The sequence below is a fragment of the Notolepis coatsorum genome (genome assembly GCF_963971535.1).
Source record: "Notolepis coatsorum genome assembly, chromosome: 8".
NCBI lineage: Eukaryota > Metazoa > Chordata > Actinopteri > Aulopiformes > Paralepididae > Notolepis > Notolepis coatsorum.
Genome location: NC_140172.1, coordinates 99,175,273 through 99,200,385, shown reverse-complemented (window position 1 = coordinate 99,200,385; position 25,113 = coordinate 99,175,273). Strand labels below are relative to the sequence as shown.

At 42.3% G+C, this 25,113-nt stretch overlaps 1 protein-coding gene across 2 annotated transcripts in view; it reads right to left on the bottom strand.

The window, feature by feature from the left end:
* The window catches only part of akap10 (A kinase (PRKA) anchor protein 10), a 66,756-nt gene extending 44,806 nt beyond the window's left edge, over positions 1-21,950 (bottom strand). For both annotated transcript variants that reach the window (XM_084319967.1, XM_084319966.1), the window contains exons 1-6: positions 21,744-21,950; positions 18,580-18,627; positions 10,431-10,622; positions 4,804-5,313; positions 3,611-3,709; positions 3,093-3,177 (exon numbers count right to left, since the gene is read on the bottom strand). In XM_084319967.1, the coding sequence (XP_084176093.1) occupies positions 3,093-3,177; positions 3,611-3,709; positions 4,804-5,313; positions 10,431-10,622; positions 18,580-18,627; positions 21,744-21,765 (956 nt within the window). In that variant the 5' untranslated portion in view covers positions 21,766-21,950. The remainder of the gene's footprint in view (positions 1-3,092; positions 3,178-3,610; positions 3,710-4,803; positions 5,314-10,430; positions 10,623-18,579; positions 18,628-21,743) is intronic.
* Positions 21,951-25,113: the final 3,163 nt, after the last annotated feature.

Below are 25,113 nucleotides of genomic sequence, written 5' to 3'. Positions count from 1 at the left end.
ATAATATATAATACATTTTTTGGTTAAAAGAAATCCGGTGTGGGTGGATTTGGATGAAGGGCGCTTGTTTTTATTATAGCCTCCTCCCGTTTTGCCAGTACTGTGGTATGACTGATACCGTGTGGTTTAGGAACAGGGAGTTTTTCACAAATCCAGCGCTCCCTTTCTTGGCTGTGACGTAGTCACGTTACATTCGGAGGCAGACAGTCGATCTGCCAATTACGTCCCACCGCTTGCACCCACCTCTTCTTCTTACCACCAATCGGAAGCTCTCGTTCGTTTATTTACGTCTGGATTGTCAGCCATTATTCTACTCGGAGCTCAGGCTAATAACGTTATCTCCCCGCCAGCCACATTGACAAGTACCAGCGCTTATACATTAGTGGCAAATGTCTTGTTGCACTTGTGGCAACGAGCGTTGTCAGCATCGACTTTAGTAAAATAGACCCAGACTTTTGAACGTTTCGTTCTGTCCGCCATGATGAGAGCAGAGCTGTCTGTACTCGGCAGCACCCGTGTGTGTGTGTGTGTGTGTGTGTGTGTGTGAGAGTGTGTGTGTGAGCACAGCACAGCCCACTCCTCGCGTAGGCAGAGACACCGAGGCAGGAGAGATATAGAAAACGGCCAACAAGATTAGTTTGCAACGTTTAAATTCCTCAAAAAAAAACTCCATAATTTCTCGAGTACCGATAGCAGTACCGATGACGTCGGAGCTTATAAATACTAAAAAAAAAAAAAAAAAAAAATCCAAAAAAATATATACATTTAAAAAAAGAATTATAATACAATAAATATCGGTTATCGGCTTGAGGAGCATAAAGTTATCAATATCGGTGTCAAAAAATCAATATCGTGCATCCCTAATAAATTACAGGGGGAGTCTATACCCAGAATGGCCCAAGCCAACATGTTGACAGAGCAGCTGCTAACAAAACATACTCCACTTCCAGTACCTGAAACCAAAACCCCTGAACCCGAGCTTTCAGGATGGACTGAGAGGACTTGCAGTTTGTGTGGCAAACCAGAATGGTTCAAATGTGGACTTTAGAAAAGGGATAGTTCGGATCTTTAGACATTTAAAGTTGTATTTGTACTTGTAGTCGATGCAAAGCTATTGGTGCACTTACCGAGGTCGGAGATCTGTACTGGTTCTGAGCTAACCGGAAGGCAAACGGGCTCACGAAACCAAAACGTCTTAATCCACAGACACCACAAAGGGTTACCCATTTTCAACACAAAACAACAGTCCTTCAGCATTTCTGATTCTTCTATCACTTGGCACTATTTTGTGTCTTGAAAAAAAGCCTGTGTATAGGGAGGTGTAGTGGTTACGTCATTGTTGTTTCCGGCCAATCCACCTCGCTTGAAATTGCTATTTATTTCCAATGGACACGTTTCTAAATCGTCTCGTTTAAAACAAAAAAGCATGAACATTGGCATGATGTACCTTTCTGTGTGTATTCATCCACAATCTATGGATGAATACACAATGAAACAATTCGCAATTAATCGTAAAATAATTATGTATACATTTATTTCGTTCATGAGGCAGAATTATTACAATAGCCGATAATATTTTCCCAATGATAAATCCCTATACGGGTGGATCTCACGGGAAACTAAAGTGACGTCAGACTACACCTCCCTATTACTACGTGCTGAAACCAGTACACAGGTAACACCGCCTAAAATGCTTTGGGGCCGTAATTTTATGTTGGAAATGGGCAACCTTTGCCTGCATGTTGTAGTGTGGATTCAAAACGTTTTGGTTTTGTGACCCCATTTGCTGTCTTGTCTAAAGCTTCCCGGTTCGCTCAGAACCCGGCCAGAATGCAGACCACGGGACTTGGCAAGTAAGCCAATAGCTTTGCATCAACTACACTACAGGCAAGTAGTTCATACAACTTAACTCACTGGAGGCCAAACCCGAGATAGTCCGGGTTAACTCGCCATGCTCTGGGCGCCAAACCCGAGAAATGTCTGGTTTTAATCCATATTTCTTTTATTAGCGATATCCATTCATTTTTCATCCATCCAGCCTGACGTTATCATTGGGAATGGGTCTGAGCTCGCAAAGGGCAAATACCGCCGCCTATCATCTCCCGGATGGTAATGCACATCATTGGATTGGATTGGCTGGGACTGTGCATCAAAAAAATAAGTCCGGTCCAGGTTTTACTTCTCGGGCATACAGTATCGTTATAACAGATGGACTGAGGACACTCAGAGCAGTGTGGATTATGTGTTTTGGATATATAACGTTGGATCAATAAACACGATCAATATTTGGAATGGCGATCAGGAATTGGATTAATCTTTTTGCATGACATCAGATGTGAGGTAAGGCCTTTATGTTACGAATCTTGGGGTAATCAGATGTTCCTTTCTCCGCCATCGGAGCGCGTGTGTGTGTGTGTGTGGTTCGTGCCGACCAAAGTACGGAGAAGCGATTTTTCAGACCACGCTTCTCTTCGTGCATGAGGACACATAAACTATCGATAGTCTAGCGTTTATTTGAAAACGATTCATAAATCCAGCGACAAATGGCACGCTTTCTAAGGAAATACATTTAAGCTCGATTTGCTGGATTTTATTGAGATGAGACAAAACGCCCTAGAAATATATTGATATTCATCACGGTATAAAATGGAAATGTATGTATGAAAAAATTATCAGTTTCGTGCATGTTGACTGGAAGCAACTCATTGACGATCACTGTGTTATTTAGATCTATCGCTATTATATTTTATATGTTTTATGCACTCGCAAATAAGTCTTATCCTCCATTGCATAAAGCGTTGGCACCGAAGGGCCATCAGCAGAGGGCGCTGTTGGCCCTGAATGAGTTAATGTAAAAAAAAAAAGAAGAAAAAAGTAATGTCCAAATGTCCAAAAAACACTTTTTTCTTTACTTACTTACTTTTTTTTTTACTGTATGAAGCACACTCTCAGGGGCTCATACAGAACCAAGCATTTCACCATAAAGTAAGTGTATTTTATTGTGATATTTAATAAACAAACTTGAAACTTGAAATACTAACTACCCCTTTAACTATTATAATTGTCTTTTTAAAGAATGGATAGAAACTCACTGTTCTTCTAGGATAGCGAAGACTACCGACTGTGCAAGGACAAAGCAGTTAGGGTCCACCAGGCCATCCTCTCCACATATCTTAGCTGCACATAGGAAAGACACAAATATTTTGTTAATCCTATTGAACAAGTGCTAATTTTCACATGTCTGTGTCATGTCTAAAAACCGAAAGAAGACGCACTTATCTTTCTTGCTTCATATATTCTCTTAAAACCCCCAAACAAAGACGTTTTTAAAAACGTCATCCACTTTGTTTCTTGGGGCAGGTAGACAATACAAATGTCAACAGAGATCAATATTTCATGAGGTGAAACTTTAGTGTTCAATCAGACAAATTGGTATTGGGATTTGGCCTTAATACTGGAAGCAATTTACTTTATTGCCAAGGTTGTTGCTGATGTTTCAACGTCCAAGACTGCTTCATCTGCCTTTTGAGATTAATATTTATTTGACAAGACTGTCAAAATACAACACTGCTATACTATCTGAATAAAAGAAAGAAAATCCATGTTTTACCGACTATGTCGTTTCTCAGCTGTTCCGTGACTGGTATGGGCCTGGCAGCGTCAGGAGAGATGTATTTGGTGAAGATGTTGACGGCGTCTCTCTCTATACCTGAAACACAAAGAGAGACGAACCAATGATCCAACAACACACTCCTGGATGACGGCAATATTGTGACAATTATGGGAGAGAATGTTAGGTGTTCTTTTATTGTATAAATCTGATTGTATACAGATTTAAGGATGAGTTGACATTCAATTCAAAGATAACGTAGACACTCTTTTTAATAATTTGTCAGTCTATCATATTTTATCGTTTTATAGTGTTTGAATTGCATTGAGGATCCACTTCCTGAAATAAGAATGAATTCAGTGCAACGTCGTTGTATGCAGTAAATATGACCTCGGGAGTCATAACAAAGAGACAAAAGGAAAGGGAAATAAAAAGAGACACAAAAGGCAATGTAACGGCAGAGGTTGTGGACCAAGTCATTGTTCTGTAAGACCCAAGTCTTTAAACTCAAGTCCTGAGTCATGACTGGCAATTACCAAAGTCAAGTCCCAAGTGAAGACAGGTCTCAAGCAAGTCACAAGTCTGAAACTTTGGGTTTTGAGTCCTAAACAAGTCCTAATGCGTTCTTTACTAATGTAATGTCATTTCAAAATTGTAAAACCAACCAGAGTACCGTAATAGTTATATTAATTTCTGATGATTCTGCACTGACACACAACTTCCTCTCCTGCTCAATTCAACTTGATTGTCTGCCGACGGATTCACAACCACACTACAGAAGGTTAACCCTTTCACTGCCACACGACAAAGGGTTAACCCTTTCACTGCCACACAACAAAGGGTTAACCCTTTCACTACCACCGTCTGTAGTGTGGTAGTGAAAGGGTTAACATTCTGTAGCGTGGTTGTGAAAGGGTTAACCCTTTGTTGTGTGGCAGTGAAAGGGTTAACCTTCTGTATTGTCGCAGTGAAATGGGTAACCCTTTGTTGTGTGGCAGTGAAAGGGTTAATCTTCTGTAGTGTGGTTGTGAAACGGTTAACCCGTTGTCGTGTGGCAGTGAAAGGGTTAACCTTCTGTATTGTCGCAGTGAAAGGGTTAACCTTCTGTAGTGTGGTAGTGAAAGGGTTAAGTCAGCAAACGTGTGAGTGGAGTCTGACTCTGTGTAGTAATGGTCCCCCTCCAGCCGACTCACTCTTCATCAGCTTGTCCGAGAGTTCCCTCAGAGCGCTGCCTGACTGTAGTCTGAAGGGGGTCCCCGTCCTGGAGTGGGGCTGCCTGGTGGGGGTGTCTGCCCTGGTGGGGGTTTCTGCCCGAGGGGAGCCAGGCCTCTGCCCCGCCTCCGTGCCGAAGGACTCCCTGCGTGCCGGCGGCGGCTCCGCACTGTCGTCCTCAGGGCTGGGGGTCAAGAGCCCCGGGGGAGTGCAGGAGACGTCCGAAGTCTCCGTGCCGTCCGGAGAGACGGGGACGGGCTCGGCGAGGGAACTGTGTTTGACCGCGTTGAGGCTGTGCGCTCGGACCCGGGACCAGCTGGTGGAGCGGAAGCCCTCCGCCTCCAGCCAGAAGCGCACCAGGTGGTCGGCGCCCTGCTGCTCCATGAACTGGGTGTAGTAGGGCATGGCCACGGTGTCCCTCAGGATCTGGTCCACCGTCTTGGACAGCCGAGAGCGCGTCTCCTGGTGCATGTAGTTCACACTGGATCGCCCTGGAACACACACACACAAACAAACAAACGAACAACAGTGTCACACATAAACAACAGCGCAGGGTTCCCACAGACAATGAAATTCAAGTACTTTCCTAAGCACTATTTTTCATTTGAACTCATTCAGCGCCATAAGCTGTCCCTATCTCTGCTGCTTCACGCTCAGTGATGCGTTGCTCATGGGACGGGGTTGCACTCCGTGCAACCAAAGTTTTATGAGCAGAAGCGCGTGCACGGATGTGCACACAGGAATGCGCTGCACTCGACTGATGCGCCAACTCGCAGTACCCACCTGGCTACTTTGCATATCAATAGCGCCGGTCGTCAGGTGTTACATTCCATTCGTAGAGGCAATTAGGCACCGTCTTTAGTCTGTCCTTATGCGAGGGAACATTTATGCGCATGCGCGTCATTAGCGTGCGTGCAACCAGTGTTGATATGAGCAACGCAACACTGTTCACGCCAGTTTAAAATGGTCATTTTCGCGGTGTTTCACAATGTTTGCAGAGCTGTGTGTGTGTTCTGTATTATAGCTGTGGAGACAATGGTGTGGCTCATTTGACAGACACTACTTGTAGTCCAACATGGAAAAAAGAGTTTGTTTCTACACACTGTAGTTTATAGTTTATTACACACTAAACATCGCGCATTTCCAAGACAATCCAGTCTTTTTCCATAGATCGCGAGATAAAACATGTTATATGCAATAAGCCCAAACCGTTCTGGTTGATCCCCTGAAACCCCAAATACTCCCAAATCAAAGGTATATACCATGTACACATGTGCCTTCACAAAATTATCAAGGGGGGGGGGGGGGGGGGTCGTTTTAACTCAAAACTGTGATCGTGTTTGTCGAGCATGTTTTACGTCCGGTAAAACACAGAACTGTGATAGTTACATAAACATGTTTCAGGTTCGGTAAAATAGACATTTTAGCCAGAAGGTAATCCAAAAAGAATAATTCCAATGATCCCATCTGCGATCGCGATTACCCGTTAATATGTAATTACACGTGTTTACGGGACACTATAGATTTTGAGGCGAGCAGATCGGCTAGCGATTGCTTGGGAAGAGCTCCTCCCCCCCAGAGCGAGTCTCGATAGTCCGGTTCATTCATTGACTCTCCTGTTCCCTTTCTATCAGAGTTCAAAAGGTAGGCGATACTACCACCTGGTGATATTCGATCTGCATTGCAATTCCAACGTAGGCAAACGATCCAGGGACACAGAATGATCCGGATGATGGATTAGAATGGGGATCAGAGGAAAAATATCAAAGGATCTAAAAACATAATATTACATGTTTGGCGCCGAATGAGTTAAAATGGCACTTAAAAGGATACAATTCACTTTTAAATGCAGTTTTTTATAGAAAATAAATCGTATCCAATATTTATGGCTTAAAACCAATTTGACAATTAGTTAGACTTTAAATAAATAAAGAAAAAAATTTATTCAGATCATTTTATCATGGATGAAAAAAACTTTCAATGCAAATGGTTGATTTGAATTTCAATTACTTTTTAAGCACCTTGTTAAAAGATTTTTGCTGTTTTCAAGGAATTCCAGGCCTTGACTTTTTATGGTAAAAGAATCAAGCACTTTATAGGGGCTATGTACTGCTATTCCTAGCACTATTTGGGCAACTTTACACAATTCCTGTTAGTCTATTGAAGACATCTGTAAGTTTTTTTTCAAAAAAATGCATTGTTTTATATTTCTAATCAAGTACTCAAAACAATCATTTTTCAGCTCCAAGATTTCAGGCTGTTATGGCCTGGCTCCGCCCATAAGCACTTTGAGTGACAGTCAGTCCACACAGTCTGCGACTGGTATGAATGAATGCATGAAAATGAATGAATAGACAGAGAGAGAGGTAGACAGATAGAGAGAGAGAGAGGGGGGGGGGTGCGAGAGAGAGAGAGAGAGAGAGAGAGAGAGAGAGAGAGAGAGAAAAAAAAGACAGGCCGTCTCTTCCTTTCGTTTTTTCTCTCCCTGCGGGGCAGATTGAAACCCGTTTTCAAGAGGGTCCCACCTCCCGTGTGTCGCGACAGGTCCCCCCCCCTCAAGTGCTCCCTCCCTCTCTCTCTCTGTCTCCCTCTCTCTCTGTCTCTCCCTCTCTATCTCTCTCTCTCTCTCTCCCTCCAGAGTATGCAGAGGTGTCGGGTTTCAATCTGCCTCGCAGTATGAGGAAGTAGGCGGGCATTAGCTCCAACCACAGAGCCAATCGCATCACTGTGCGCTACCCAGCGTCCGAATGACGTGACTCAGACGTTCAAATCAAAATGGCCTGATTTACTGGAGGAGGAAAGGGGCTGAGCTGAATCAGAGCAATCCGCCAATATGGTATTTAGACACTAAAACACATTGATACGAACTCCTATTACTATAATACAATGCTAGAGACTGAAAAATGACATTTATAGTACATGTCACCTTTAAGCACTTCAAGGACCTTGTGCGAACCCTGACAGCGTAACAACAAACGCATTGCCTGTGAGCCGCCACTAGGGGCAGAGTGGCTCACAGCAAGTGAATGAGTGAGATGATGAAATTGCCAGGGCATAGAGGTGCTTTGAATCTAGAAAAAAGAAAAGAAAAACTAAACCGATTAAATCAGGTAGCTAAAGCACGCACTAGGCCTGCTCGATCACGGCTAGGGATTGGAATCGAGAATCGGAATCCATTGGGAACCGGTTCCTAATTGTCAGATTCCTGGAATCGCATGCCTCCGTGACTATCGATTCCTCTTATCGATGTCATGTTTTTCCGACAGTTGCGCATTTAAAAACTAAAACTTTAGCGCCATGCATGCAGCCATAGCAGACTATTTGATTCCTTGACTAGGAAAACCTAAAGGGCTCGATATTGTGACCGTTTTGAGAGAGAACACTGAGCTGGCCTTTATTTATACAGGTAGGTTATTGCTAACAAATTATCTTTTGCAATAACGACCTGTTGAATGCAACTACAGTTCAATAGATTAAATTAGTTCTCAAATACATTATTTTATTTAGGTGTATAGTTCATTTATTTTTTACAGTTTTTGTATTTTTCTGACATGGGGGCTCAACAATAAATGATAATCAGAAATGTCAAGTTGCATGTTGTTATTCTAACCAGCTTAGTTCTGTTGCATTTCCAATTTATTTATTTAAACTATAAATGTATCAGGAATCGATAAAGAATCGGACCGATAAGCAGAATCGATAATGGAATTGTAGCGATACAATCTTATCAATTCCCATCCCTAATCATGGCAATTCATAATCAAATCGATTATGATTGATATTGAAATCATGATTATTATATACGATTACTCACTGATTTGAGAACATCATATGACAACAACTGAATTAGTTTGACCTTTTCTTCTGTACCAAAGGCTGCCTTTCTGTCATCTTCTACAAGTTACCAAAGGCTGCCTTTCTGTCATCTTCTACAAGTTACCAAAGGCTGCCTTTCTGTCATCTTCTACAAGTTACCAAAGGCTGCCTTTCTGTCGTCTTCTACAGGTTACCAAAGGCTGCCTTTCTCTCATCTTTTACAAGTTACCAAAGGCTGCCTTTCTGTCATCTTTTACAAGTTACCAAAGGCTGCCTTTCTGTCATCTTCTACAAGTTACCAAAGGCTGCCTTTCTGTCATATTTTACAAGTTACCAAAGACATTTCAGAATAACTGGAGAAACACGCCATGGCTCCCTCCTCCCTCTCAACACCAGCTGAAACTACGATTTGGGCTTGGGATGGGGGGGCACTGCTGTGAAGGAAGGGTGCGCTGCATTTACAAGACAAAATGAGAGCAATACGGCATGTGTCACAATAATGGTTTTATCTTGATTATCTTGTTTTCATGATCATGTGAACTTGAATAATTGAATTACACACACACTTTTTGTGTGGGGTATATACTGTATGATCAGTCCTCCAGCTCATCTTCACTCCCCATCAGCACCAGCTCATCTCTCATCTCCCCAACTTTTCTTTTTTTGTACATTTTAAAGTTAAATGCATCAATCTGGTGCACTTTGAGAGCAAAATAAAGAGGCTAGATCTATGATGAACTTTGTGCTCAAAACACAAAATCGACTAGACTAGTGCTTCCCAATCCTCTCCTCGAAGCACCCCAGCCGTTCAATGTATTTGTTAAATTCCACCACCAGCACACCCGATTCAACTTAACTAGCCCTTTATTAGTTGAATCAAGGTGTGCTGGTGGTGGAATTTAACAAATACATGGAACGGCTGGGGTGTCTCGAGGAGAGGTTTGGGAACCACAGGACTAGAGCATACATTTGAGCCATCAAAGAAATTAAGCAAAAGTGGTTACCTGTGTTGAACTGGTTTATTTTTTTAGAAAATAAAAAAATATAGTGGATTACTATTATGACTACTACCACTACCAATACTACTGATACATCCCTATTGGCAAACTTTATATTTAAAAAAAAAAATTGTAAAATATATATATATAAAAATTGCTACATTATACAACTGTGGCGGGACTAATTAGATGTGGTGGGCCGCCACAGTCTAGGTAATTAATGGGAAACCCTGCAGGGGTTAAACCCTGGTCTACGCCTATAGTTGTATAGTTGTTATTACGGTATAGTTGTTATTGCCATAAATAACACCATTCAAATAAATAATTGTATTTTTATTTTAAATAATTTCTTTTAACAATAGGCACATTCGATCAACAGGTAACAACAAAACAACCAACTTTTATTAAACATTCTGATATTTTCGCGGGTCTCGTGCCACTGTCAGTGTCAACTAAGCGAGCACTTAGAAGACGCTCGCCGTTTGTCCAGGACAAGTAATATTGACATACAGAGATTGAGAGTTTCCAGTGTGACACTGAGACAGGCACTTTCTGATCAGACATTACTATTCCTTTGGGGAATATATATATTGTTTTCTTTTACTTTAGTAAAAAAAAAAGTTAAATTGTATTATGCTTGTCCGACCATTTTTTGGCTGTTTTCAAGGAATTCCAGGCCTTGACTTTTTTTTGTAAAAGAAATCAAGCACTTCAAGCACCTTGTGCGAACCCTGGTTAGTGTAATAAATGACATAGATAATGAAATACACAAGACGTGAATAAAGGCTCCGTACCGAGGTCACCAAAGTGCGCCGCCTCCATGTGGCTCGGCTGCTTCTTGAGGATGGCGGTGCGGCCGCGGGCGTAGGAGTCCATGTTGGCGGAGATGGCGTTGATGGCCACGTGGCTGGGCCCTGCCGCCTCCTGGACGGCATGGTGATTCCTTTGGCCCAGCGAGGGGGAGTGAGGGTTGGCTGGAGCTGGAGCTGTTTAGAAGTTTAAAAATCGGGAGAGAAAGAGGTGAGAGAGAGAGGAGGAGGGAGGGAGGGAGAGAGAGGGAGAAGGTAAGAGAGGGAGGAGGAGGAGGAGGGAGGGAGAGAGAGGGAGAAGGAGGAGGGAGAGGGAGGAGGAGGGAGGGAGAGAGAGAGGGAGAAGGAGGAGGGAGGGGTAGATTAGGGCACTGTCTCTCAACACAAGGACACGTTCAAATCACACTGAGAAGCAATTACAAGTTCTGAGTGGCCCAAATTTACAACATTAGACAGAGTTGTGTGAGAACGTGTGTGAGTTTAGTGGAAGGGTTAGCGAAGACAGCCTGCTCTGTGTCAGTGTGTGTGTGTTTTACTTAGTAACTGGAGGCAGAATCCTTTAGTGTGGGTCCCTCATGACAATCTATGCAGCGATTTTTAAACTTCTTTTACAATGTAAATCTTTTATACATAGTTGATTCTGATTCGCTGGAAGAATGCCATTTTTCCTGGCTTTGATGTAGCACCAACAATGTCTAATCACCATTCTAAATTATAAACATTTCCACCCCTTAAAATACAATACACTTCCATCTTGCCTTGTCCAATCGGTGTTGGAATTTCACTCTGTGGTGCAAAGAATCTGTTCCTAGATAAGCTATGGGAATGGTTCATGTATACAGAGGCTGTGTTGAACTTGCTACTGTATAACTTCATAGTGTGTCACGCTATGTTTTGCTCAGGACTGTCAAATTGTATCTTTTCCAGCATTACATAGGGAGGTGTAGTGGTTACGTCATTGTTGTTTCCGGCCGGTCCACCTCACTTGAAATTGCAATGTATTTCCAATGGACGTCATTTCTGAATCGTCTCGTTTAAAACAAGCATGAACATTGGCATGGTGTACCTTTCTGTGTGTATACATCCACAATCTATAGCTCAACTCAACATGAAACAATTCTCAATTAATCGTAAAATAATTACGTATAATTTTATTTCAACCAAAAATGCTTAAACAATACTGTTAGTGATAGAAGGTAACTCATTTTGTGCAAAAATGGAAAGCTTGTTCATGAGGCAGAATTATTACAATAGCCGATAATACATTTTCCCAATGATAAATCCCTATACGGGTGGACCGTGCGGGAAACTAAAGTGACGTCAGACTACACCTCCCTATTGACATTAGCGTTACACTGATAATAATAATAATGCAGGACCTGTCGCAGAGGTCTTTAACTGGGTAGCAGTAGGGCTGGGCGATATGACGATATTATATAAATATCGGGTACAGTTCATTAACGATTGGATATCGTGATGTTTTGCCCAAGAGGCTTGTGTCGCGTCAATCTGGTCCACACGTTGACACTTTTGAACAGCGCCGCCCCACACACACACTACTGCATCAAAAGTTACTACTTATGATAACAAAGGCATTCGTTTTGTGGCATTAACGTTATATAGTTACACTTTCAATAACATCAGCGTATTTACATAGCAACGTCCGAGGTCGACCTAGATTATAGCAAGCATTAGTCGTTCATATCTCAGCCCGTGCTGATTCAGTTGTGCCCATTCTGCGGTCTGTTAATAAAGTTTTCAATCAGACAGATGTATGGAAAGGCTTTTATTATAACATCCGTTGCAGTAAAATCATTATGCCTCCAGTCGTTTAGTCATTCTGCGGACCTAAAAGCTAAACGTCGGCCGCGGCGAGCTACCGCTGCCATTGTTGTTGTCATTGAGCTCTCCAATGGCGGAAGCTTGCCGATTGGTGCTAAGAACAGCAGGGCGGGTGCAAGTGGTGTGACGTAATTGGCAGACGCGACTGTCAATCAAAATGATTCTGTTTGCCGTCTGAATGAATGAAAACGTTATTAACAGATTGCAGCATGGGTACAATACAGTACAGCTCAATACAACAACAGTCAACAGTGAACTGGAGGATGCAGACCAGAGAAAGACTTTCGTCTTGTTTACATCAGGGTCCCCCATTTTCAATTCATCATATTTCATATCTAAATCATATAATATCTCATTGCTAAATATATGCAATATATAATCTAATAATCCAATAATCTAAATCTAATATATAATATAAAAATGCTAAATGCATGGGTATTTTATTTTGTCTTTAATGTTAGCTTGCAAACTCAAATACTGTCTTGGTAAGCCTCATAATGAATTGTTTGGGGAAAAAAAGAAAAACATTGTTATGCGTATCGTGTATCGCCGAAAGGTCAGAAAATATCGTGATATCATATTTAGGCCATATCGCCCAGCCCTAGGTAGCAGCATATATTTTCAAGCTGTTACGTGTTCAATTAGCCCTAGCAAGCAGATGTACACCACCTCAGTGCGGAAATATTGCCTGATTTTGTCAACATGTGTCAAAGAGTTCTATATGTAGCCTAAATTGATAGAAAGTTACTTTCCACACGATATGAGCAATCACTCAATCTGTAGTGGCCTTGTGACAAAAAGGTCACCACCAGTTCAAATCCCCAGACTGACGGAACACGTGTCATTCTCCCCTCGCTGTTGAAGTTACGTTTAGTTTAGTTTTCGCACAGTATAAAAACAAGATAAAAACCACAACACAATAACGACAACTGTAAAGTACAAAAGATATACAGTGCAGGAAGAGGCAGAAAAGCCCAGAAGGGCTTATAAGAAACATCCACCTATAATAATAAAGTAAACAGGATTATATTACATATAGCAAGTTGGAAAACAAGATCATCACCTTGTGGGAGTGTGTGAGAGTAAGTAAGTAAGTAAGTAAGTAAGTAAGTAAGTAAGTAAGTAAGTAAGTAAGTAAGTAAGTAAGTAAGTAAGTAAGTAAGTAAGTAAGTAAGTAAGTAAGTAAGTAAGTAAGTAAGTAAGTAAGTAAGTAAGTAAGTAAGTAAGTGTGTGTGTGTGTGTGTGCGTGCGTGCTTGCGTGGGAGTGAGGGTGAGTGTGTGTAAGTGTGTAAGTAAATACATGAGTGCACAAGTTCAAATATATACACTGATTACAATACACAAGTTACAATACACTGTTACAAAATAATTTGAAGATCTTTTTTGCCAGATGGAGAAAATCATTCCATAATTTCACACCTCAATATTTAATAGAAACCACGTGCCCTCGGGCAAGGCTGCTCAAAGACCAGGAGTAGAGCGCGGACATAGCAACACCAACATAGCAGGGCTGTACACTGCGACGAGATGATCGCGAATTGCCCCTTTAATTGGCCGTTGCGATTGGTAAATATTATCTGGGGGCGGGCTTGCGAGTAGTGCTTTCAAGCCTTGCATTCGCATTTCACTCCTAAATTATCCAAGGCGTGTGATGACGCGATGACGTCACTCACGCGAGCTGAGCAGTGAGCACTCAGCAGTAGTGGTGCCCCGATCGATCGGCCATCGATCGTTATCGGCCGATAATCAGTATAAATATGCGATCGGGGAATTCCGATAATGAGTCATATTCGCCGATCGCGGAAACTGATCAAGTGGATATCTCACTCGCTTGTCTCAGACGCACAGGACCTGCAAACTGCTCCTCCTCCCTAGCCCCGCCCGTACCCGTGTAGAGTTTGTAAACACGCCGAGTCTAGATAGTGCATTCGACCTGAGCTAACGTTAGCTACCTAGCTATCGTTACTGTTTTATTTTCGCCGATCGTCAAAACAGATCTCACTCGCTGAGTTCTGTCTCAGACACCGGGAGCTGCACACAGTGCTGCGCGTCTGCTCCTCCTCCAGCTCCTCCCGCACGCATGTAAACACGGGTCTAGTCTAGTCTAGTGGGACGGGACCTCCATGAGCTAACGTTAGCTACCGCTACAAAATGACCCAGTCAACTATTCACTTTTAGTTTAATACATGATGAGGCATTGTCTAACTGAACGGTATCTAGCCGGCTAGCTACTGATAGCTCCTGATATCAACAAATGCTCCAGCAATAGTCTAGTTATCTAGTACTAGTGTATGATACCTCTGTTAGCTCACGTTAGCTTAGCTCACTGTTCAAAACGAAATGTCCCATTCAACTAAATAGTTCACTGAGGCGTTGTCTTAACGTTATATTTCCGGCTAGCAGTAGCTACAGACAGCTCCTGATATCAATGTCTTATAACACTCATTCGATGCATATTCGAAGCCCGGCTTGCGTCGCAGTCATTAACGGGGATAGCTGAGGGAGTAGGGTATATCTGCAGAGCCTAGGGTAAATCTGCAGAGCCGAATGTGATTTGATCAAAGCAGAGTATGTACACACAGACAGTGGAGATAGCGAGCATTTTGACTTGTTGCGTGGTGGCGATGTCTCGCAGATAATACAAGTACAAGTCTAATTATATAATATATATATTTTATAAAAAAATAAAAATAAAAATTATATAAAATAATTTTTAATTTCTTTTTAATCAAAAACGATCGGTATCGGATCGGTATCGGCCGATATGGCTCACGACGATCGGTGATCGGTATCGGTGGCAAAAAACGTGATCGGGGCATCCCTACTCAGCAGGTATGATCAGCGGGAACAATCGACTGAGCACTCACTCTGATAGACTGGCTGACTGTCTGATTTAGCTATGAAGAAAAGTAAAGTTAGTATTGCTTCATATTTTCGACGCGTTCGACCTCCTATAGTGAGCCGAACTGAACTCAGACACACGGAGAGAGCTGCGGCGTCTGCTGCTCCTCCTCCCTCCCGCACCCGTGGCTGTTGTAAACACTAGTCTCTAGTGCAGGGGTCAGCAACCTTTTTGACATGGAGTGCCTGTTTGAAATATAGTTGTAACTAGTGTGCCTCAACAATATTCCATGCATCGTAATTTTCTTTTCTCATAATCAGATCTTTTTAATGACATTTTTTACATTATTACATCATTATTGTTATTGTTATTATTAACAATATTATTATGATGGTTGTATCAACCCTAAATCTGAGTTGGGGGGGGGGGGGTGCAATGCAGACAAACAGCTGCATACAGTGCGACCATTTCACTCACATTTGCCCATTCATTTTTGGACACATCACACACCATTGGTGTGTGTACTGTACGTGTGCTGTCATAGCTCCACCTACAGGCCTAATGGAGAACACCAGGATGTGAATGGAGGGTGAATGTGAGGTATATCGTGTAAATAAGTTTTGATTGATCGCAAGACTACACTGTAAAAAAATATTAGGGCTGTCAGTTTATCGCGTTAATTAGATTAATTAATTACACAGCAAATTATCGCGTTATGAAAATTAACTCAAAATTAATTACAAAAAAAAAGATTTTTTTTTTTTTTTTTTTTTAATAACTTTTTTTTTTTATCTCATTCATTCCATAAGAACGTAGAATACACATTACAGACTTTTTTTATATGGTCCATTTGCATGTTCTTGGTATCTGATTCTAGGGACATCTATGGATCTCAGGGAATGTATTCCCAGTGTCAGAAATACTGTGTCTTGAGTAAATTGTAATGAACCAAATGAGAATATCAATAATTTTTTTTTTATCTTTGACTGTGAATAACACTATGCTCAAATTGACCAGACCTGAAAAATCTAAGCAAATTAATAGATGGAAGATGATTAAACAGAAGGTTTTGTAGATACAGTACTGAATTCTGCCATCCGGACACATGCAATTTGAAATATGATTATAGAATATAGAATATCAGGCATAAAATGGTTATGCGATTAAAATGCGATTAATTAGATTAATTAATTACAAATCCTGTAATTAATTAGATTAATTTTTTTAATCGCCTGACAGCACTAAAAAATATATAATAATAAGTTACCAGAACTTAAAAATATTGAGTTCAGTTACTGTGCATTAAGGTTTTCAGTTTTCAATCCATAATAAGTTAACAGAAAAATAAGTACACAACCACATTATTTCAACCTAATAAAACTATGTTTATTGTCATTGTTTTAAGAACACAAGTTGACTTGGTAATACTCACATTTTGAGTAAAAAAAATTGCTTTTAACATGTGCAATGTTCAATGAAATAGAAAAATAAATAATCAAATTTGTTGATTAATCCCACTGGTCACAATGGTGACCATAATAATGTTTTTGTTATAAGGCTCTGCAAATGTTACTGAATGATGTAGCAATTTCCAGCTAAATTGAAATAATAAACAAATAAAGGGTCTCAATTAAATATGTGGTAGTAAAAAGAACCTGTGGGAGGATTTCAACAAGATAAATGCGACAACAGTGCAAAATATTTCACTATAATATTTAAAAAAAAAAAAAAAAAAAAAAAATCATTTTTTTTTTTTTTTTTTTTTTTTTGGGTGCTGCCCCCTGTGCCTATGCAAATGCCCCCGCGTGCCTATGCAGGCACGCGTGCCTAGGGTTGCCTACCCCTGCTCTAGTGGGACACTGGGACCTCGGTGAGCCTGCCAGCCGGCTAGCTACTGATATCAACAAATGCTCCAGCAAGTCTAGTAGTGCATGATAGCTCGCGTTAGCTCACTGTTCAAAACGAAACGTCCCATTAAACTAAATAGCTACAGATAGCTCCTGATATCAATGTCTTATAACACTGAGTCGATGCGTATTCGAGCTGAGGGCACGCTGAATATAGTCAATAGGGTCCAGCTGCAGCGCCAGAGAATCCTGGCCGTAGCTGGAGGCTACAGTATAGGGTCCAGCTGCAGCTCCGGAGAATCCTGGCTGTAGCTGGAGGCTACTCGAGTACACACAGACAGTGGAGCTGGTTGCATATAGCGAGCATTTTGACTTGTTGCGTGGTGGCGATGTCTCGCAGATAATACAACTACAAGTATGATTATATAATATATATATTTTATTTAAAAAAAAATTATATAAAATATTTTTTTTTCTTTTTTTTAATCAAAAACAATCGATATAAATAATGGTAAAATTGTTATTTAAAAATGTGCCCCTAAAAAATATTTTTTGCCCCCAAATTTCTCATTTAGGGGCAAGTGTGCCCCTAGTGAAAAAGCTTAGCGTACAGCCCTGCATAGTGTCCGACCATATTCACACTGCCGACAGCAGGCGGTGTGTGTGACACTATATGGCTTGCCATCAAACAGTTGGCTTACAGACGTATGGCTGGTGTGGGACTAGAAAACCTCTCCCTTAACGGTTTGTTACTAAGGTTTGGCCCATTTGCTGTAATTATAGGAGGGAGGGAGGGAGGGAGGGAGGGAGGGAGGGAGGAAGGGAGGGAGGGAGAAGGAGGAGGGAGGGAGGGAGAGGAAGAAGGTGAGAGAGGGAGGGGGGGAGAGGGAGAAGGTGAGAGAGAGGGAGGGAGAAGGTGAAAGAGGGAGGGAGAAGGAGGTGAGAGAGAGGGGGGGAGGGAGGGAGAAGGAGGGAGGGAGGGAGAGGAGGAGGTGAGAGAGGGAGAAGGAGGAGGTGAGAGAGGGAGGGAGGGAGGAGGTGAGAGAGGGAGGGAGGGAGGAGGTGAGAGAGGGAGGGAGGGAGGAGGAGGTGAGAGAGAGAGGGAGGGAGAAGGAGGTGAGAGAGGGAGAAGGAAGAGGTGAGAGAGGGAGAAGGAGGTGAGAGGGAGGGAGGGAGGGAGGGAGAATGAGGATATATATATATATATATATATATATATATATATATATATATATATATATATATATATATATATATATATAGTTTTTTTTAATACTTATAACAATATCGATAATTATAGATATAGAGTGATATGATATCGTTATCGATATCGTGATATCATTTTTGGCCATATCGCCCAGCCCTATATTATTCCCATGCTGGACTACAAGTAATGTTTGTCAAAATGAGCCACACCGTGTCTCTACAGCTATAATACAGAACACACACACAGCTTCGCAAACATAGTGCAACGACCACGGAAACTACTAGAAGGCTGGCATTCTAGGGATAGCGTGGCACTCAAAGTGTTAAGCACTTCAAGGACCTTGTGCGAACCCTGTGTATGATGTCACGTTGATGAAAGATGAAATGCTGTACCAACCTCTATTGACTTTTGCATCGGCCTGTCTCTCTGGTTCCTTGGTCTTTGCTGCAGGGGAAAAGGAAATGCAGTGATGTCAGGGGAGAAGGATTCACAATAGGGATCACTCAGTGGGCGGGATCAATGTCATGCCATTCATTGTGGAGAGAGAGAGAGAGGGGGGGTAAATGACGCGCTGTCACTGAAAAGGTGCAGAGAGAATACCCACAGTTAAGCAACGCCACCGTCAGGAACTAGATACACGTGCGACACCCGATAACTGTGCCAAGCTAACAAAACAACTAACACAGTTCCTCACTGTCATGGACAGATAAAGAGGGTGTAGTGGTTTTGTTGTGGCTTCACTAAACTATGGCATGGACGTCTTTTCAAGGACTTTCATGACCTCTGTCTGTCAGCTTAAGTGTGGCCTAGATATCTACAGAGAGAGATAGTATAGATAGGTAATTTATATTGTATATTTGTATAGTGTTGGGACTTTATTCCTCTTTTACTTACCCTTTTTTTTTTTTACTGTATGAAGCACATTCTCAGGGGCTCATACAGAACCAAGCATTTCACTGTAATGTGCATGTACTTTATACCTGACTGACAAATAAAAGCAAACTTGAACTTGAAACTTGATATATTCATTTAGCAAACGAACGCTTACCCTGGGTTCACTAACTTACAACAAAACAATATCTGGGCCAGATGACACATTTGCCTCAAAATAAAATGCTCTAAGTACAAATACCATCTGGTAGAACTAGAGGGAGCTATGAAGGCGCTGTGGTCACTGGCCACCATAGATAAGATATTCCTTTATTGATCCCCTTGGGGAAATTCGGGTGTCATAGCAGCATGGGGGAGGGGAGGTACAGGTATGGGCAGGTTATTGAGGTTAATTTATGTTAAGACGTAAATATAGGCAATAAAATATCAGATATTTTACAGTGCAGACTTCCTCTCTTCTTGTTGATACTGGATGAAGTGGCAATAAGGGCTCCGCGATTATGACAAATTATAATTGCAATTATTTAGCTTGATATTGTGATCACGGTTTAAATGGAATTTCATATCTGCCAACATTTATATGGTTTTAAAGGGAGATTTTCCAGAGCAGGGAAGTGACAACAAGGGACCATTTAAAGGCTTAACCGGAGTGTTGGCAGGTATGAAATTATGTTTTAATAGTATACCTCTGTGGTGCGGGAGGAGTCAGTGTTGTCCAGGCTCTTAACACCTTCACTGCACACAAAGCAATTCCAAATGATAGATCATGCTCTTTTTAGAATTGCCAAGACATCGTCTTGTGGACCGTTTTCATTTGAAGGTGAGCTCTTTTATTTCTTCTCTTAACTTTGCTTGAGGCTACCGATGTAAACAGGAGGGCAGTGCTCACCTGTGATTGGTCAGACAATGTAGCTGAGGAATGAGCAGTGCTTAATTTGATATAGAAGAGCAGGCATTCTGAATGTAATGTGCCGATATTGCAGTCAATCATGTTTAATTCATTGTGGAGGAGGCCAATTTTTTTTTACTTAAATTGTAATTTCTTTTCAGAAATGACTGATTTTTTAAAAACAATTTAAGACCAAAACATGTTAAATAAAAATAAATATTTAAATAAAATAAAAATGTAATAAAGGATACAAGTGTGTCCTGAATTCACACTATGGATAAGCCAACCCTGAGTATTCTCAATAGACATCTAAAACTCACTTGAGACCAAGTCACTGTATTCTGTGAACATTGTACAACAGTTCAAAACTTTAAAGTACAGTAGTAGTAGGCCTTAAATGGCCAAAGCCAAAAGTATTGGTATTATAATATTTCTGACATCGGAACGATACCGATGTGTAAAAAAATTACCATATCGGACGATATTATATCAGCGGCCGATATATCGTGCACCACTACGATTAATATATGATTAATTGTGCAGCCTAGTGGCAATGGCAATAGATAAAATGTTACCTGTTGAGGCACCGTCTCAAAGGTGTAAACTGAGGCGGGAGGAAATGTATTCTATGTAAAGTAATTTCATTTAGGTAAATTCAGCTGAAAAGGCAAAGGACAGAATACAACAAGCTATGGCTAGACAATATAAAGCCACAGAAGTATAGCTCAGAGCTCCAATATAGCCTACATGTCTTAGTTTGACCAGTCACAATATACAGGGTCACAATATAGTATGGTAATGTAACATTCATTTTTAACATGTTTTATCTAAGCGATGTCATCACATATACAATTGCTTCTTCATGTGAAATGTTCAATTTTTAATGGAGTTACTGTGACTTAATCAAAAAGTCAAGGAAAACTGTACTAAGGAATGTCTATTTGGATAGGTATTGAGGCTAAATTAATCTAAACTAGCATGTATGTTTGTTGCGTTTCGTGTTTCTAGGCTATGCTGTTGCAAAACCTTGCTTTCAAAAGTCTACTTTTTAATATTTTTGTGGCTCATGTATAAGCGAAATCTGAAAACACTAACAAATATACAGTAGATGTCAGAAGAACAATTATTCTGATCAACAACAGGCAAGTCCATGCATGTTTCAATACCATATTTTGTGTGGATTTGTAACTAAAATGTGATTTTTCACTTTGATCATTTCTTGGTGTGCTGAATAAATCTATGGACATTTATTTTATGATTCTACTCATTCGATGGTTAAATTTACTTTAAATCGAGCAGTTTGCATTTTTTAGACGGTCCCTTGACCTCCTAGCAGCCAGCGTTAGGGCTGATGATGGTGATGATGGGGACATTCAGGGACCGGTGAAAATAAAACACGAAGCTTGGCCGCTGTTGTCAGCAGATCAAGAGAACGTGTCTGCGACTAAACAAAAAGACAGCCCATTATTAGCGCGCAATAGAATACAATGTAAAACACGATTTTTTTTACCGCAGTCTGTTATGCTACTAACTAGTTATTAACCAGTCAGATAAATGTAGCTAGCAGCATCTTAGACTGGCTAACGTTAGCCCTGTCTCTACGACTGTGCCCTTCCTCGGCCTTGTCAATGGGTCTACGTGCCGGTAATACACCGGACAAAGTTAAACACAACACATTGCTCAACCAGATTCTTTCAAACGGCGAACCGGACAAACTAGTCAGCCGCTCGCCAACGTTGACGTTAACGTTACACCCTATAATACGAGAAGGCTTCCTCACCTTTCCTCTTGAAAAACGACATGACGGGTTTCACGTTCTGACTGGATCCTCAGCTCAGTGACAGCATTCCGTGGATTCGCGAGTCCCTTCATTCAAAGGCATCTGTTACAACGTTGCACACAAGAAGGCAACGGCTTGGTTTGCAGCCGAGCAAGGACTGTCAAAATCACAATCTTCTTCTATCTGTGACCAGTAGCCATATTGTCAATAAACGTCTCTCACTTCCGGACCGATGCGGCAGGCAGCATTGTGGGAAATGAAAGGTAGGGTTTTACTGAGCCAGAGGAGGGCGCTATTCACAAAGCACGGGCTGTTTGACAGGGAGAGTAGCCACACCGGCAACACGCACAACAGCGCTGCGGTACCAGCCAACAATGAATTTCGTCTTGGCTCCGGTGGAGCGAGTATTAATTGTAAAAGTACTGCTCGCCTCAAAATTCTACAAAGTAAAACCTACTGAGGTACAGTAGGTTATTTGAAATGTAGGCCTATACTATACTGTCAAAAGTAAACTTACTTGTTCAGCATCCCCTTAAGAATTGTATGTATTGAGCTGTACTGCACTGTACCCATTCTGCAATCTGTTAATAAAGTTTTCATTCATTTTTTTTCATTCATCATGTCCTCATATTCTCACATTCTGGTTAGGGCTGCAATTAACTTTTGATAGTCTATCGATTATTAATAATCGATCGATTATTGACACGATTAATCAATTCATTGAATACAAATATTATTTTGTATGCAAAAAGCATCTTGTACAAGGCTCTTTGAACAACTTTGACGGTTATAAAACAAAAAACAAATGTAAATGTATGATATACATCAAGAGTGCAAAATAAATCGTTTTTTTATGTTTAAGTCTTCAGATTGAAAGGAGCTGAACAGTTTAAATAAGAATAAAGAAAATCATAAAACACAACCTAAGTGCCTTTGCTATACATCATCTATGCTGGTCAGATGAACTCAGTGGTACACAGGTTGAAGAAACATGGCTTGGATTAAAAACCAAATTCACAACAATACTTAACGATAGGTTATAACTATGACCAAGTTCTGTGAGTAATGGTGACGCTCAGCGTCACTACTGCACTATACTTCACTTGTGCACGCGCACTGAATAAAAAATTCCACAATGTACCTTTACATCCCAACATTAGTCTGACCACACCCCTATCAGCTTACCTTCATAAGCAGGTGTGTGGCCACCTACTCGCCTCCTTCCAAAGCTTTTACCACAAGGTGAGATCAAGGGCCGCAGCGGCGTCTGACGCTGAGCGTCACCATTACTCACAGAACTTGGTTATAGTTATAACCTATCGTTCTGTTTCGTATGGTTCTCGCTCAGCGTCACTACTGCACAAGGGAGGCTGAGCGAGAGCCATAGCCCGACAAATGTACCCCGCTGAGGCCCCCCACAACCATCAGATCGGGGAGGACCGAGCCCCCCCGACCCTCCCTAATGGAGGATACCCCCCCTATTGGAGGGTCACGGGAGGGCGACGGACCCGACCGTGCGAAGAGGCACTCAAGCAACTCAACGCACAGGGTGAGCAGACCGTGGCTTGACCCCACGACTACACACACGCACAACCCGCATGCCATCCGGGAACGAACGGAAGGAACAACCTCGTTACCGCCCCCAGAAATCACGGGGTCAAGAGGAAACCCAACCCCGTGGCAAGGCCGTAGCAGCGGAGCGCGAAGGAAGACCCAGACCCACTGAAGGGACTGGATCCCCTGGAAAACGGGGGCCCGGAGAGGTCAATGACGCCAGGCATCAAGACCCCACCAGGTGGCCACTTAGTGACACCACCCCCCACATCGCCAGCGTATTCGGATAAGGCCCCTCCAAGAGCGGGCCCTTTCCCCCCAATAGCACACTGCCTGGCACACTGACCCTGCAGAACAGGCAGTCAGCATGGCCGTAAGCACACAAAAAGGTCACCCAACGGAAGCAGGCAGCGCACCGGGGAAACCAGGCAACAGGCTGTAACCTGAGCCTGGAGCACTGCGGACGAGACAGGCGCCAAAGGAGTCAACTGAAAACAGCCGCCCCGGCGGAAGGGGCGTATGCTGGCGTTGTTGATCACCATGACAAAGCCTCCATTAAAAAAAAAACACCCAGAGGGGTTGAGGCAGAGAAGGCTGACATGATTGGCAGACGTCATGAACGTGCAGGGGCACACTCAACCGGGTAACCCGGGAGTTGACTCCAACACACCAGGGAACCAACCACCTTGTCGTTAACCTATGCGGTGGTTGTTCCTATAACCCCTCAAAACAAAAAGGGTTATTCCAAGTCTACGGTATCAACAAACTTTACTTCGGACCGGACCCAGCGGCCTGGGACGCACACAGGGTTACTAGAGGAGGTCCCGAAGACCACCCCGACAGCCCTCCCTCCACCATGCGTGAGAGAGGAGCGAAGAAAAAAGAGAACCAGCCCCCATAACAGTGCCAGGTACAAAAGAGTACCCAACAAGGGTCTCTATAACGCCTAACCTTGTGACACCCCAGGCCGACCCGGCATTTTTCCCCCCGAAAAAAGCCCAAGTCCCTCAGGGTACCAGAACAGCAGATCTGCATCCCCGGCGGACAACGGGTTAACTGATCTGGACCAGCGTGACCAGAACCAGTCCCGTGCCATAACCACGCCGACATGCCTACTCCAGGAGAAGGGGCAGATATGCGTGTTGATCTTAAAACATGAAAAGAAGGCGCCACCCAGACGGTCGGTGCGAACCGCGCTCGGTGGCCCACCCCAAGGGCGTGAGACCCCTCTACATATGTTCAAATCCATTCCGTTATCATCACCCAGATATGAACGAGAATCCGTCGATAACCAATAACAGGTTGTCGAAAGAGGAAAAAAACTCCATCCCAGTTGCTTTATAAAAACGCTGTTTCAACCACAAGCAACCAAGGCGTACTAGCTACCCGCATGATCTTTAACAGAACACCCCGAGCTAGCACTTAAGCATGCGTCGGGACACAACCACATCAATGAACAGGCTAGTTAGACCTTTCAGTGAATCCCCAAGGCGCCCAGGGGAAATGACAAGAGGGGTGCAGCGCTTCCTAAACTCCAACTCTTTTTAATAAAAAAGAAGAAAGCACCAACAGACATGAATCCCATTCTACACAGCCGAGGGTAAAAACTGTTTACATTTTTACATCCAGTCACCCCTTTCACAGAGGATTTAGACCGAAATTCCCCAGAGAGCCTTCCCACGTGAGTCGTAGAATGAAAAAGCCATGGCAACTACGAGTCACGTGACCAACTGACTCAAGTTACACATAAAATCGAGCGTAGCGGACCCGTAAGTCCTACACTCTAACCCGACACTTTGACACAACAGATCGTACG